Source organism: Bos taurus, chromosome 26 (genome assembly GCF_002263795.3).
Source record: "Bos taurus isolate L1 Dominette 01449 registration number 42190680 breed Hereford chromosome 26, ARS-UCD2.0, whole genome shotgun sequence".
Lineage (NCBI taxonomy): Eukaryota > Metazoa > Chordata > Mammalia > Artiodactyla > Bovidae > Bos > Bos taurus.
Window position 1 is genome coordinate 27691557 of NC_037353.1, and position 16478 is coordinate 27708034.

General features: G+C 40.7%; 1 protein-coding gene across 5 annotated transcripts in view; it reads right to left on the bottom strand.

Annotated features, from left to right (window-relative positions):
• The window catches only part of SORCS1 (sortilin related VPS10 domain containing receptor 1), a 576630-nt gene that overhangs the window by 138342 nt on the left and 421810 nt on the right, over positions 1 to 16478 (bottom strand). For all 5 annotated transcript variants that reach the window (XM_059881921.1, XM_024985735.2, NM_001191207.2 and 2 more), the window contains 1 exon segment: positions 779 to 897. In XM_059881921.1, coding sequence (XP_059737904.1) covers positions 779 to 897 — 119 coding nt within the window.

The following is a 16478-nucleotide window of genomic DNA, read 5'->3' on the forward strand; positions in this document are numbered from 1 at the left end:
GAAGGGAGCCTCTTTGGAATGCAGAATGTGAGGAGGATGAATACAAGTGTGCATAGTTCTGGAGACAACCTGAGTATTCAGAGCAGTGTCCCCAGGACCCCGTTTTGACACATCCTCCAAACACTGCCCCAAGGAAGTGAAACAGGAGGGAAGAGGTCAGGGCAGAACCTTTAAAAGAATGACACGTCATAGGACATGGCAAAGACTGATTAGAACCGACTGGGTCCAAGATTCGGGAAGATTCTGTTTCCAAGGCACCGTGAGCTGCATTATACACTCACTGCACTACTTTAGCACGCTAAAAGACATGTCAGCCAGTGCCATGGCAGTTCTGAGGGCAAGCATGAAAGGTCGAAAAGTCCTGGAAATGCCTGCCTCTTCCCCCCAATAACTGGAATAATCCTCCCACTGATTAGCCTATGAAATTACCCAGGCTGTAAAAACTAACTGCTGTACTTCTAAGCTCTCACTTGCCCTCTGAGATGGCCCACACTCTGTGGACTGTGTTTCTCTCCAAATACATCCACTTCCTACCAATTACTTTATTTCTGAATTCTTTCACTAAGAAGCAATAACTTCAAATTCACAGGCAATAGAAGGAATTACTATTCCGTTAGTATAGAAGCTTCAACTTGGTAATGTTCCTTTTGTTAAAAAAAGAATGCCTTTGCTTCTTTCTCTGTTGTTCTTCAGGGAGGGCAAGCAGGTGAAGGGGCTGCATTAGAAGCAGGGAAGGGAAATGTCTTTGAGACAATCAGCGGAAGCGGATCTTTCATACCTGAACAAACACATAATCGTCCTGGACAATCAGAGAGTCTGGGTCGATGTAGCCTGGGAAAGGTTTATTTCTGTTGGCTTCTGTGCAGTTCTGCATTCGGCATGTTAGGTATTGTGAATCTGAAAAAAGAAAAAAAGAAAAAAATGCGGGTGGGGTGATCTACACACAGTATATTGAGTCAGAGTAGACATTTTCTGTTTCTCTTGCTATCTGCAATTCTTTCAACAAACCTCACATTCTCTGTTAACTACATTATTGTTGTTATTATCATTGTTTAAATTTTCATGATTATTTTACTCACTTGCTATCAACACCACCACCATTTCCCAGTGCCTCCACCAACTCTTGTCATCCTAGAATACTAAATTCTGTTAACTAATTTTTTTCCTTCCAAATCAAAATGAAAAAAAAAATTCAAAAGCTGGCAATAATACTTGTGCTTTTTTAGTTATTTTCCTTATTAATAGGATTCACTGCCATACTCTGATAAATAGGGAAACACACAAACATACATGCAATCATTGGTCATCTCATGCTAGAAGTACCCTGTTATAAACAATAAGGCCCTGTGTCAAGGTACAGGTTTTTCTTCCATTACTAATTGGAAATAAAACAGAATTGAGAAGAGCTTCCATACTCAAAACTATTGCTCTCATTTTATAGCTGAGTAAACTAAGACCCTGGAGAAGAAATGGCAACCCATTCCAGTGTTCTTGCCTGGAGAATCCCAGGGACAGAGGAGCCTAGTGGGCTGCCATCTATGGGGTCGCACAGAGTCGGACATGACTGAAGCGACTTAGCAGCAGGAGCAGCAGCAGCAGCAAACTAAGACCCTGCCTCTCACCTGAGACCAGAGCAGGTGATAAACATACCAGTAAAAATTACTTTTAACAGATTTGACCCCTGCTGCTGACAGTATTAATATATTGTACCAGGGAGGCTGTCTCTGTTTTTCAGCCACAACTGTTCTGCCCTCTCTATGAATCAGACGTCACTCAGAACTCCCTTTTGCAGAACTCCTGAATACATTCAAACCTTCCATCAGTGCTGCTTCAACCTCCCCTCATGCTAATCTCTTCTCTCCAAGTGATTCTTCTAATCTGACCTAAAATATGTTTAGAAATTTGGCCACATTTTCTACCACTTAAGAGGCTTTACATTTGTATTCCCTCTGTTCTAAAGGCTTCCCCCCAGGTTGTTCTCTAAAAAGGTCTAGATTTCAGCTTACTGTTATTTCTGGGGGTCTCCTATGATTGCTTTTCAATAATACTCCATCCTGTTAATTCCCTTCATGGAACTCATCACAATCTAAATTGAAAGTGAAGTTGCTCAGTCGTGTCTGACTCTTTGCGACCCCATGGGCTGTAGCCTACCAGGCTCCTCTGTCCATGGGATTTTCCAGGCAATAGCCCTGGAGTGGATTGCCATTTCCTTCTCAAATCAGCACATAGTACATAATAAATAAATATTCTTTGGAACATGGCACTTTACTGGAATATATCTTTTTGAACGAAAAAGGAAATTATTTTACCTTTTTTTTGATGTTTAACGAATGGGTGAGTTTGATTTTAGGACATACAAAGATGTATGAAGAAATACACTCCTCCAAATGGAGAAATAAGGACATGATTACATGAAATGGGGGTAAGCAATCGTATGCTGAGTTGGATATAAGGATTCACTAATGACTTCCCTGGAGAAAGCAATGACACCCCACTCCTGTACTCTTGCCTGGAAAATCCCATGGAAGGAGGAGCCTGGTAGGCTGCAGTCCATGGGGTCGCTAAGAGTGGGACACGACTGAGCGACCTCACTTTCACTTTTCACTTTCATGCATTGGAGAAGGAAATGGCAACCCACTCCAGTGTTCTTGCCTGGAGAATCCCAGGGACGAGGGAGCCTGGTGGGAGGCCGTCTATGGGGTCGCACAGAGTCAGACACAGAGTCGGAGTTCCCTGAAGGAAATTTCTAGCGCTGCTGCTGCTGCTGCTAAGAAACTCTAGTCGTGTCCGACTCTGTGCTACCCCATAGACGGCAGCCCACTACTTTTACTTAAAGTTCAGTTCAGTCGCTCAGTCATGTCTGAACCTGGGCAAACCTGTACTCTACAAGCAGTGCCACTAGGGGGCGACATGCACATTTGCTCCAACTGACCAATGGCTGACAGTTGCTGATAAGCTCTAAGGAGAGGAAAGGAAGAGAGCTTTATCCACAGTCTTCCTTTATCCTGCTGCCAGTGTGGGGATGGAAATAGCTCTCAAGTATATGTTTTAACCCATCTAGTCCTCCAAAGAATGACTAAAGAAAAGACTTCTACTCTCCCTTCCCCATTGACATTTTTAGACATTCTTATATTATTATATAAATTATAAATTATAATATATAAATTCATATAAATTATAAATATATATTATAATTATATATTAAATATATTATAATTGTATTTCTATTTTATAATTATTATAAAATTTTATATAAAATAATAATTATATAATACATAATATAAAATGTATATAATTTTAATTGTTACTTATATTAACTTTAATTAATAAAGTTTCATTTTAGGACATAATTCATGATCTTCATCTCTGAAGAGAATTTCTGGGACTCATCTCTTCCCAGATTACTTCTCTTCATGGGACACAAAATCTTCACCTCACCATTTCATACCCCATCAGACCCTTGCAGAGCTTTCAGTTGACTTCTGCCTTGCAGAAGGCAGCTCAGGATCCTAGAAATGGAGACGGGCATCTGTGAGACCTGGGTTTGAGTTCTGCCGTGGTCACTCCCTAGTTGCATCACTCAAAGAACACCGCTTCACCTCCCTGAGTCTCATCACTGTCATTTCTCAAATGAGGATGCCAGTGTGAACTATTTCATAATTTGATTCTAAGAATTAACTGAAATAATATATGTGCTAAATGTTTTGAAACTCAGAAGTTGTACAAAAACTATAATGTGTCTATTTTCTCTTCTGCAACCTTTCACAATGATTAGATCGTGTTGGGGCATATTGTAGGTCCTTTAAAAAACTGAATTTGAGTATTCCAGTTATATTTCACTATTGATTACTGTTGGTGACCGGTCCAATACTCATTCCTCCCTACCTCTTTGCCAGAAAAGCCAATGTGGATCTGGTGGCTCAGCTTTCTCCCACGTCACTCAGAAGCTCTGATATGCAGGGAGTAATTCTCTTGGGTCTGTGTTTACTCCAAGTCCTCCTACTCTACCTACTAGCATGTGCTTTAGGAGAGGCCTTTTAAACCCAGTTCTAGTAAAGAAGAAGTTATAAGGGGCTACAGGGAGGCACAGCAGAAAACCTTCTTCCGCCCCCATACAACACTGTGTCAATATGTCTGGAAGTGCTCTAGCCTTTCTGTGCATGGAGGAGTCTTACAGTTGAGCTTCCACAATGAATATGACAAAGAGATGGAAAGGGCCCATTCCCTGATGGCATCACTGAGCATCTGACTGTGCTGAACCCAGAGCCGCCCTTTCTCATGCTTCTTGTTACATGAGATAATGAATGAAAACAATCTGAATCAAAGGTCTGACTGAGAAAGTCTCGGGCTTCCAATTACAAATACAACCTTCCAATTAGAATTCGTAAGACTGCCACCTCCTGAGGATTTCTTGATGAGTACACTGTGCTTGTTTTATTTGTAGCGTTGTCTAATAATTTCTTTCTTAAGATTTCAACTTTCTCTTCAAAGGTCCCTGAACAAACATAAGATGGAAAATATAAAAATAAACTCTTTATTTTTATAACTTAACTATATGGAAATTATGAATCTGAGGGATTTGGGGAGAAATTAAAAGAATAGGGAAACTAATATTTGCTGTGCATTTATGTGCCAAGTACTTTAAAGCATGTTCACATTCATTTGGTACACTTAGTCGTCACAATACTATGGCATATAATTTATCAACTGATTTTGCAGGTAAAGAGAATGAAGCTCCTGAAGATTATAGAAAGGGCAGTATAGGTTTTCAAACTGGGTTGGCCAGACTCCAGGTCTGGTTTATTCCCACTACATTGCATGAAAAACCCCAGCAAGTTTGGGGCCAATTTTTGTTAAGTATGTTTTGGCTTCAAATTATCAATGGACAAACCTAAATACAAAAAAAAGGAGAAAGAAGAAAGCAACTGTATGTTTATGTTTTCATGAGGTAATTTGTCAATAAGGATCAACATTTATTAAAATCTCTTTTGACTGTGAGTTCACTTCTGAGAATTTGACTTGAAGAAATAATTAATGAACCATGCAAAGATTTAGTTACTTTGATATTCATCATAGTGTTGTTTATAATTTTAAAAGGTAAGAGAACACGTGTACACCCGTGGCGAATTCACGTTGATGTATGGCAAAACCAATACAATATTGTAAAGTAATTAGCCTCTAATTAAAATAAATAAATTTAAATTAAAAAAAAATAAATAAAAAGGTAAGAGAAAACAAAATGGCCAACAGTTGAGGTACAGCTAAATATACTGTAGAAAGTACATAGCTTGTTATGAATCCTTATATGAGGATTTACAGAAATTCTTAATACATTTTATATAATAAATAGTTATCAACTAATAATGTTGTATAAATGTTAATTTATTAGCTTTGAAAAATAGATCATGGTTGTATAAGATGTTCGTATTAAGGGGTGCTGGGTAAAGCTGCACTATCTTGGTAACTTCTCTGTTTATCTAAAATTATTCCAAAATAAAAGTTTTTAAAAAGTAGGTTACCAAAATATGTGCATATGGACACGATTTTGTGCAAGTGGTATATATAGATATCTACATATGTATGTTTGCATGGGGAAAATGAATAATAGATATATACGAGACGTCAATGCTAGTACAGAGGCAGTGATATGAGAGAGGCAGACAACCAACCAGCATGCAAATCTCTGGTCAGCACTTCTTAGCCAGGGAAGGCGGCCCAAGGGTCATGGTGGGCTTGTGGGATTCTACTCATAAGAATTAGAGAATCGTCTCTAACTCCTTTGCTTGTTCCATCCCTCTCCACTCCTCATGCCACACAGTGAGGCAGACCTGTTCAATGAGCTGTTCTTGTGCTGAGAATTTTAAAATGTACAACCAAAGCACCTAAGAAAAGCTCCAGGAAGAGGTCTTGAAGCCATGTCTTGCTCGGAGTGGCTCAAAATGAAATCTACAAGCTGAAGGGGAACCGATCAATTCCAAACCGCCTGCCCATGGTAAAGTGCTCCTGGTTTGTTCTTGTTCCCGTCCTAATGGAAACAAAAAGAAATTGGCTGCACTTCATAATGAGGGACCAATCACTCTTATTCCCCTTGGGGCTTGCTGTAATAGCATTAAATGTGATGAACTCTTTCCATATTCAATTCTGGTGAGTGTATGATGCGATTCCATAGGAGGTGTCTTGTAATTTGGCATTAATTAACGTCAATTAATGTAGGCAACTGCTAGACTTTAGAATTAATTTCAGTACTTTTCCCACACAGATGTTTTCCTTGCCGCAGGTAATTAGGACACTGTGCTGCTCTTTCTAAGCACCCTCACTCTCTGCAACAGCTGCTGCTTGGCATAATGCAATTTCCATGCCCCCAGATCTGTGCTGCTCTAACGAAGGGAAGCTGCTTTTTAAAGGCCAGGCTTGAAGCAGAGGTATAGTGGCTTAAATGCAGGCTTAGCTTGGTAAACCTAAGCAAATCATTTTACCGCTCAAGTCTGTAAGATAGGTATACACAGGAGCCATCTTGCTAGTGGTTGTGAGGGCTTACACCACAGTCAGGAACAGCATTCAGTCCAGGGTCAGGCTGGACTGTGTGCTCACACAGTGGGAGCTGGGGTTGTGATCAAAGTCCCCCAACCCCAGCTTTCATCACCAGTATGCTCACTGTGTCTCAAGGGAATGGACTGTAAAGTACTATAGACATTTCTACCTGAGAAAATGCTATGCTATGCTAAGTCACTTCAGTCGTGTCGGACTCTGTGTGACCCCATAGATGGCAGCCCACCAGGCTCTCCCGTCCCTGGGATTCTCCAGGCAAGAACACTGGAGTGGGTTGCCATTTCCTTCTCCAATGCATGAAAGTGAAAAGTGAAAGTGAGGTCGCTCAGTCGTGTCCGACTCTTAGCGACCCCATGGATTGCAGCCTAACAGGATCCTTCCTCCATGGGATTTTCCAAGCAAGAGTACTGGAGTGGGGTGCCATTGCCTTCTCCGACCTGAGACAATAGCTTTCTTTATATTCATGTTTTGATTTGGGTTAATTTATTTATGTAATATTTTAAAACACCATGAAGAAGCATTCTCCCAGTGTAACTAAATAAGTATTCTATGCAGGTGGTAGTCAGGCAGAACTGGAAGGTAACTCAGATATGAGATGACCCAGAAGTCATCCTGCCACCTGGCGTGCAGGGTGGCCTGCCTGCAGCCATGTTGCTGTGCAGGGTCTCCCTCCCCTTTGAGTGAAGGGCTAGGTCTGAGCTCTGTCTCTCTCTCTTTCACATGCTGTGTGACTCCGAGAAGGTCATTTACCAGATGAGGCTTCAGACTTTTTCTGTATGAGATGAAGGTTCTTAGAATTTTAGAATCAAAGGAGGATGGTAAAAATCAGACTATTGACTTTAAGATCTGAAGGTCTTTACCATCCTTTACCCACTGGGACCTGTTTCCTTCTCACTCTTGCCCAAGCAATCAAAACGCTGTGATGCTGCTGGCAAGTCTGTGTCTCCGGGGTTTCTGCCTTTTCTAAACAGCATTTGCATTGCTGACTGACACTCCGTGTTCATTCAGAGAGCTCCCTCCTGGGGCTTGAACTGCCTCTTCCTTTCCTGTGATACTCTCCTAACACTTCCTGGGCCACTTTCTGTGGAGCTTTTCCTGGGGCTCAGGCAGATCTCTCCTTCCAAGAATGGCTCCATTGATAGCAACAGCGGCATTAACCTCCAAAACCACCAGAGCCACCTCTCCTCTGGGTCAGGAACTGTGCTGAGTGCATCACGTGCTTTTTCTCTTTTAAGTTTGGAAATAATCCAGAGTAAGGTACCTTTTACAGGTAAAGAACTCAAAGCTTAGGGACAACAGTTTAATATTGCAAAACTTTAGTCTTAAATAAAAGCATAAACCAAGCTGGTAAGCATAAACACTTTAAAACTCTTTCCCATCCCCCATTAATTTTCAACTTACAAGAAATGAAATGAAAAGAAATGAAAGCATTTTTGCATATGGGGGAGAAAATGCACAGCATGGCTTCTCCAGAGTTTCTGGGGGATGGGTGTGTACTATTCATTACATGTGTTCACGTGTTATATGATGAAAGCCAGGACAGAGGGTAGGTTCAAGGAATGGCCTCTGATACATGTGGGTATATGCAATCCACCATTTCTATACTAACTTGCTACTTTCATCATACTCAATACTGAATATCATACTTGGAACATGATAAATGTTCAATAAAGATCAATAGAAAAACATCTATTTCTGTTTAATTGACTATGTTAAAGCCTTTGACTGTGTAGATCACAACAAACTGTGGAAAATTCTTCAAGAGATGGGAATACCAGATCACCTTAACCTGCCTCATGAGAAAGCTGTATGCAGGTCAAGAAGCAACAGAAAGAACCAGACATGGAACAACGGACTGGTTCCAAATTGAGAAAGGAGTATGTCAAGGCTGTATATTGTAACCTTGATGATTTAACTTGTAGGCAGAGTGCATCATGCAAAATGCCAGACTGGATGAAGCACAAGTTGGAATTAAGAATGCCGTGAGAAAAATCAATAACCTCAGATATGCACGTGACACCACCCTTATGGCAGAAAGCAAAGATGAACTAAAGAGCCTCTTGATGAAAGTGAAAGAGGAGGTTTAAAAAACTGGCTTAAAACTCAACATTCAAAAAAACTAAGACCATGGCATCCAGTCCCATCATTCCATGGCAAACAGATGAGGAAACAATGGAAACAGTGACAGATTTTATTTTCTTGGGCTCCAAAATCACTGCAGATGGTGACTGCAGCCATGAAATTAAAAGACACTTGCTTCTTGGAAGAAAAGCTATGACAAGCCTAGACAGTATTTTAAGAAGCAGATATTACTTTACCGAGAAAAGGTCCATCTACTTAAAGCTATGGTTTTCCTCTATAGTCATGTATGGATGTGAGAGTTGGACCATAAAAAAAGCTGAGTGCCAAAGAGCTGATGATTTTGAACTGTGGTGTTGGAGAGTCCCTTGGACTGCAAGGAGATCAAACCAATCAATCCTAAAGGAAAACAGCCCTGAATAGTCATTGGAAGGACTGATGCTGAAGCTTAAGTTCCAAAACTTTGGCTACTTGATGTGAAGAACTGACTCATTAAAAAAGACCCTGATGCTGGGAAAGACTGAAGGCAGGAGAAGGAGATGACAGAGGATGAGACAGTTGGACAGCATCACTGACTTGATGGACATAAGTTTGAGCAAGCTCCAGGAACTGGTGATGGGCAGGGAAGCCTGGTGTTCTGCAGTCCATAGGATCACAAAGAGTTGGACTCTACTGATCGACTGAACTGAACTGAAAGATCAATATGTACAATCCCTGCCTTCTGCAGTGGAATAAATAGAAAGATATGACACATTTTATCTTTTCTGTATTCCAGCCACCCCATCTCCCTGCTATTCCTGGATGTACATGGGCCAAACCCTTCACACATGCTGTTCCACTGTCTGCAATGCTCTTCCATGTGGCAGACCCACCTCTCTCCCTTACTTACATAAAGACTTAGCTGAAATACCAAATGCCACCTTATCAAAGATTCTTTCTTTGACAGCTCCCCCTCTTCAACCAGCCCCTCTTTATAGACTTTGCTTTTCGCTTCCTAGAACTTATCACCACCTAGCATTATGCATATGCTCATAACCTGTCTCCCCTAACTGGAAGGTAAGCTTAATGAGAGTGGGGCATTTGCAACATCCCTTATCACCCCTCATTCATGCCTAGAAGGGCACCTGGCATACCACGGATGTCCAACAATGCCTTTCAGATGAATAATAAACAGGTCTGGAATAAACCAGACCTGGCTTCAAATGTTGGCCCTGCAGCATTGGCAAAAATAATTAATCAAAAATATGTAATCACTGCAAACCTCATTTTCCTCATAGTTACAATGAGAAGAATAATTAAAGGAAAGAAAGAGAATAAGAATGAAAGTAGGAAAAAGGAGCGAGGGAAAGAAAGGAGGAAGGACCTATTTCCAACAGTTGTTGTAAGTAGTGTAGCTAAAAAGTATCTAGTGCAGCAGCAACAGAAAAAAGGAATATAATGCACAATCCTGGCATCCTGGCTACTTAAGAACATATGGGGCAAAGGAAGAGTGGTGGTATGAAAAAATGGCAAGACCTTTACAAGAAACACGAGAAATTTCTCAAACTCTTAGAAGTTGTATGTTTTAGGAACTGGTGTTGATGAGTCCTGGAGGAGCCTGAAGACCCAGTAGAAATCCAGTCCTTTGTCCTAGAGTTAAGATTTGGAGGTCTAACAAGGTCATGATGAAGGTGAAAAGAGATGAGACATGCAAAGAAAGGAATTAAAAGGCATCAACCTAAATTCCTATTCACTATCATAGGAATGAATAACATAGGCAGAATCATCACACAGTGTAAAGAAATACAGCAGTGAAAAAGATTGCACTCGAGCTCCATTCAGCACCATGGACAGAGCACCAATCAACGTACTGGGCAATAAGGTAGAAGGGTATACAAGCCATGATACCACTTCTATGAAGTGAGAAATATACAAATCAATATTACACATAAGATAATAGTATGTGAGTCTGGTGGGCCACAGTCATAGCGTCGCAAAGAGTCGGACACAACTGAGTGACTAATGTGGATGAGTTTGAGTATGGATATAGGAGTGATAGATACCCATTTAAGGAGGATGGCTAGTTGGGGTTATCAGAGGATGCATTTTGGGAAGAGGCACTTTGGGCTTTAACTGTGTTTGCAACAATGTAGTTCAGAGGCTGACACAACTCTGGTCCATCCAAATACAGCTTGTCATCTGTTTTCATGTGACGCTTGAACCAAGGATGGCTTTCACATTTTTAAATGGTTGAAAAAATCCTAAGAAGGATAACATTTCACAACCTGTGAAAATGATGTGAAATTCACATTTCAGTGTCCATTAGTAACATTTTATTGAAACATACACACACACACACACCATCTGGAGATGACGAATTTCTCTCATGTACCTCTGTGTTCTTCTCCTCAGGCTGGGAGTTGAGGGCACAGACCTCCTCACACATGGGTGGGCACCCAGGAGGCAGGGGAAGTGGCACATAATGGACCAATGTCACACAAAGGACCCAATTTGAAAGCTGCCCAGCTGAGCCTGCTACTGCAGTGTCACTGTCAGATTTTTCATCGCTGTGTGGGGAGGCCCGTGTTATCTTATTTCATGCTTTTCTGGTTGGTTTTCAGCGCTGTCCTTAGGCTGATAAATCAGAGAGGCCAAGTTGACATCAATAGTCTTTGAAATCAAGAGACTTTTGCAATACGAAAAATGGGGTCAAAGTGGTAGGTACCATTGGACTCGCTAAGCCTGGAAGCTTGATTTGACGATAGGGAAGGAGAGGTAAGAAAGCATTTGGTAAATATATTGGGAAGTGAGGAAACCAAGAAGGACCCTGTGGGGCTCCCGGGCACAAAAGTCTTCTATGTCCCTCATCTCTTGATGACAGGAAACAGGCTTCTTTCAGCCTCCAAGACCTCTGCTGAGTTCCAACAGGAGGTTCAAACTGTTGCTAATTAGGGAAGGGAGAGGGATGCTGAGACTGGAGATAAACAGTTTAGAAACAATAGCGCAGCCTCAGGGAAGGTTCCTGAGGGAAGGTTCCTCAAGAGATATACAAAACAATATCTTTTAGCTGTTTTGCAGATACTGAAACCCTCACCAGGTGGGAGAAACTAACTGTATGCTGCCCACAAGCACACAGACTCCAGACCCATTGGAACCAGATGGTTGATGATGCTGATTCCCACTTACCTGACCACCAAACCAATCAGAAGAATGTCCATGAGCTGATCATGGCCACACCCTCTTGGAAGCATTACTATAAAACTTTTCACTACCCGCCTCCAGGTGAGGACATACAATTTTGAGGGCATTAGCTTGCTGTGGCCCCTTTTGCGTGCAAAGCAACACAGCTACCTATTCTTTTCTACTAGGCCCAAAACTCTTGTCTCTAAGATTTAATTCAGTGTCAGGGTATAGAGGCCGGATTCAGCTCCAGTGATGGAGAGGCATCAGTATATGAAGCTGACCATTAGAGGAAACTTCTAACCTACTCCCCAGCCCTACCCTAAAGCCTAAAAGTGATTAATACGTTAACTTTTTAAGACAAAGGTAAAAGAAGGCTATGAAACATGGGGTCTATTAATGCCAATTGGTGTACTAGTGTTGGGACTCTGGTAGCAAATTTGATATTTTTTAGATTTGAATAAAACGCAAAAATTTTGATCTTCTCTAGAACATTAAAAAGATCTGATACCTTGGGAAGGGTCATTGAAAAGGAAATGCAAATAAGTAAATACAATACCTCACTCTTAATTAAATAAGTGTAAACAGAAACAATAAGGATATGCCACATTTTTGCTCATCAGATGGGCTAAGTTTAAAACATCTTTCATAATACCCTGGACTACTGAGGGCTTGTAAACATAGGCATTCTCATTGTCAGAGAGTATGCAATGATGCAACCATTTCAGCGGGTATTGTGACAATGTCTATGAAAATTAAAAATGTATACACTCTTAGACCTAAGAATTTCCCTTCAGTAATTTTTCTTTGAGCAGTGCTTGCTCCCTACACTTGTCTGAATGCTTACCAACCAAGCAAGTAACATGTGTGTACATGTATGTATCGACATTGTTTGAAATAGCCAAACATCTGTATGTCTATTAGAAATGTGGGGAAGTGTTAGTCACTCAGTCATGACTGACTCTTTGAGACCCCATGGACTGTAGCCTTCCAGGCTCCACTGTCCCTGGAATTATCCAGGCAAGAATACTGGAATTCCTAACCATTCCCTTCTGCATGGGATCTTCCTGACCCAGGGACAGAATCCAGGTCTCCTGCATTGCAGGCGGATTCCTAACCATCTGAGTCATCAGGGATAGTGATTAACAAAATTATAGTTGATTGTATAATGGAGTTCCTATGTAGTGATTAGTCATTAAGTGGCTCAGTCAGTTCAGTTCAGTTCAGCTCAGTTGCTCAGTCGTGTCCAACTCTTTGGAATCCCATGGACTGCAGCACGCCGGGCCTCCCTGTCCATCGCCAACTCCCAGAGTTTACTCAAACTCATGTCCATTGAGTTGGTGATGCCATCCAACCATCTCATCCTCTGTCGTCCGCTTCGCCTCCTGCCCTCAATCTTTCCGAACATCAGGGTCTTTTCAAATGAGTCAGTTCTTCGCATCAGGTGGCCAAAGTATTGGAGTTTCAGCTTCAGCATCCGTCCTTCGAGTGAATATTCAGGACTTCTAAACGTATATATATAGTATATGGAAAGGTTTTTAACTTGCTATTGAATTCACCCAGACCAAATTTGGCATAAGAGTTTTATAAAATGAATTTTTGTGAGTATGTATGTATGTATACATACACATTTATATGTATAAGTCAAAACAATTATGAAATCCAGATTTCAGAGCACAGTCAGCAAGAAACATCTATGTCGGTCACAGACTCTCATAGAGCAAAAGTTTTCCAGAGCTCATTTCCCCTCAAATATGGAGATTTCAATTACAACAGAAATTAATTAGAAAACGTAACCTAGGTAGATCCGAAATGAGACTAAAACTAAACTTCCAACAACAATTAGAAGACATATTTTTAAAAAAATACCAACTTTAGGGAATGGGGATGACGGTCAGAAAGTGGACCTGCTTTTCACTTGATACAGTGGAGCATTGCTTCTCCTTGTTATTGTCAGTGTTGCTACTTCTGTTGGAATAAAAGTGATTGATGCTTACAGTATAACCTCAAACCACTTCATTGCTAATACACTGGGGACTGATGAGAACTGAGGTCTCTGTCACCTTCCCACAGTGTCTCAGCAGGGCTCCCTGATCCAGGTGCTGACATGCATGACGTTCACTATGGAAATTTGATTGGAGGGGTGGAAAACAAAAAAGTTGAAATGAGATGTCCAGTTCTCACCTACAGCCAGAATTAGTGGGATAGTGGTTTTACAAAGTTGTGAGTTTCCTTTGATTTTTTTCTCAGCTTATAAGATACTGGTTTGAGTTTCATTTCAGAGTTTGGGGGCAGTCATTTTCACAGTTCGTTAAAGGGCCAAGGTTGTTTTTCCTTAGTGAAAGAGATTAGTCCTATGGCAAACTGTTACAAGGTTAGTGACTCATGTAAATAGACAAGGAGACCAGTAATTGTCCCCGTGCCCTGTCCCTGCTGGCACGGATCATCATGCGTACAGAAAACATTCAGGTCACTGGTCAGGTCTTTCATTTCAGAAATAAAATGGAGAAGCAATAAAGCTCAAACTTGGTATTGCAGTTTCTCTTACAAGATAATGTCTATAGACAAGCACAAATATAAAACTACAGACCCATGGATAATTATCATGCAAAGAATTCTGATAAAATTTTGCTCTTTTCCCCCAGATCATGCATACATACAACATGGCACAGGATTTCAGGGAGTTGTGAGTTTCTCATGCTCATCTCATCCGTTAGACCTATGGGACTAGACACCCTATGGTTACAGCCCCTTCTTTAAGAAGACCTGCCCATACAGTGACAAGGAGATATTCATTAAGTTGATATACATTAAATGTATCAGGCTCTGAGCTATGCTTTATACACAGAACCAAGATTAAATAAGATGTGACTTTTCAAGAAGATTTCAATCTAACAGTTTGGTCAACATTTTCTCACTATATACATTACATTTACATACACTCAATCTATATTAGGTAAATCAATAGAAGGTAGGTTTCCTTTTTACAATTTTCATGTACTGGGTAGCAGTTTTAATGTATTAGGTACATACCATACATGTGTGTGTGCACATTCTCTCTCTCTTCCCCTCACACACACAGTATTTAAACAGTAAAATCTTAGTTTCCAGGATGACAATATATCAATTTGTCTGCAGCTGAATGCAGGGGCCAATAACAAATGCCAAGTACAATAAATATGTTCAGAATTTTCCAATAATACAACCCATGATTGACTGTAATTGAGGTTGCTCTCTTCAGCTTGCCTCCCAAGGCAGAGAGGTAGTACAAGAAAGAATACCATCCTTGTCATGGTGTAAACTACAAAACATCCAGATTTCAGAGCACAGTCAGCAAGAAACGTCTATGTCGGTCACAGACCCTCATAGAGCAAAAGCTTTCCAGAGCTCATCTCCCCTCAGATATGGAGATTTCAATTGAAACAGAAATTAATTATAAAATATAATCTAGGGAGATCTGAAATGAGACTAAAACTAAACTTCCAACAGCAAGCTCAGATAAGCATTTGCCATCCACCCCATGGTGATGAGCAAAATAAGGAGGGATTTTGTTGTGTGTCACATGTCTCAGTGAATTGCTGACAAAATTCCTAAACCCATTAAAATCATAAAAAAAAAAAACTTGCTACAAACTTTTTAAAAATTGTATTACTTCAGCATATGCTCTACCAGATGCATGACCTAGAATACAAATGATGGGTTTCATATACTAAACAGTAAGAAAGGATGGAGAAACAAAAGAGGAAACCCAATCCCAGAATGTGGAGAGAGAGAGAACATAGATCCTGGATTTCTGGGAGCAACCAAGTAGCCTGGAGCCTGATTCTGATAAATATACGCTCAGTTATATTTGCTAACAATTTGCTACTTGGACCTCTCCATTTTCTCTCTTTCTTTCCTCCTCCTCTCTATTTCTTTGATCTGAAGCCATGGTTACTGACTCTCTTGTAGAGATACAGACAGACAGAGGGAATATGATACAAAAAAAAAAAAAATCTCTTTTTTACACTGAGTCAGGTCAGGTATTATGCTTATATCCTTTATTTCAATGGTAGGTTTTGTGTTTTTTCTCCTGTTTTGTTTTGATAGGGATAACGTTTCAAATTAAATCCCTATATTGAATTTTCACTCTTGGATAGTTTCTGAAGATGCTGCCTTTGCCAAAAAAAAAAAAGTAAAATAAATAAAATTAGAACTGATGTATTTCATGCCTTGTGAAAGCTGAGCCTGAGATGACAGTTTGGTATTATCAGCCTCCGTGCCTGCAAGGAGCACAGGAATGTTGCTGGGTGAGAGAAAACGTGCCGATCAGGGAAAGTGACGGTCTTGTTGCTTTCAGGATACGGGATGAGAGCATTAGATGCCACAAGCCAGAAAGCAGCTGAATCCCCCAAAGCTGGAAAATAGAAGCAAACTGGGATGCTACCAATTTCATCCAGAGCTTTCTAAACAAGGACTGTGGTCATGGGAGACAGAGCCTAAAGCTCTTTCATTAGCTTTTCGTTGTGAGACCTTGTTACTTTAAGCGTGTTCCACAGACCAGTGGCAGCAGCTTCACCTGCAGACTCTTGGGCCCCTACTGAATCAGAATCCACATTTTAACAAGATCCCTAGGTGGGCTGTATGCATGTTCAAGTTTGAGACACTCTAGATTTTTCATAAAACCTGTAAGTGAGTTTAGGTAGCCAGTT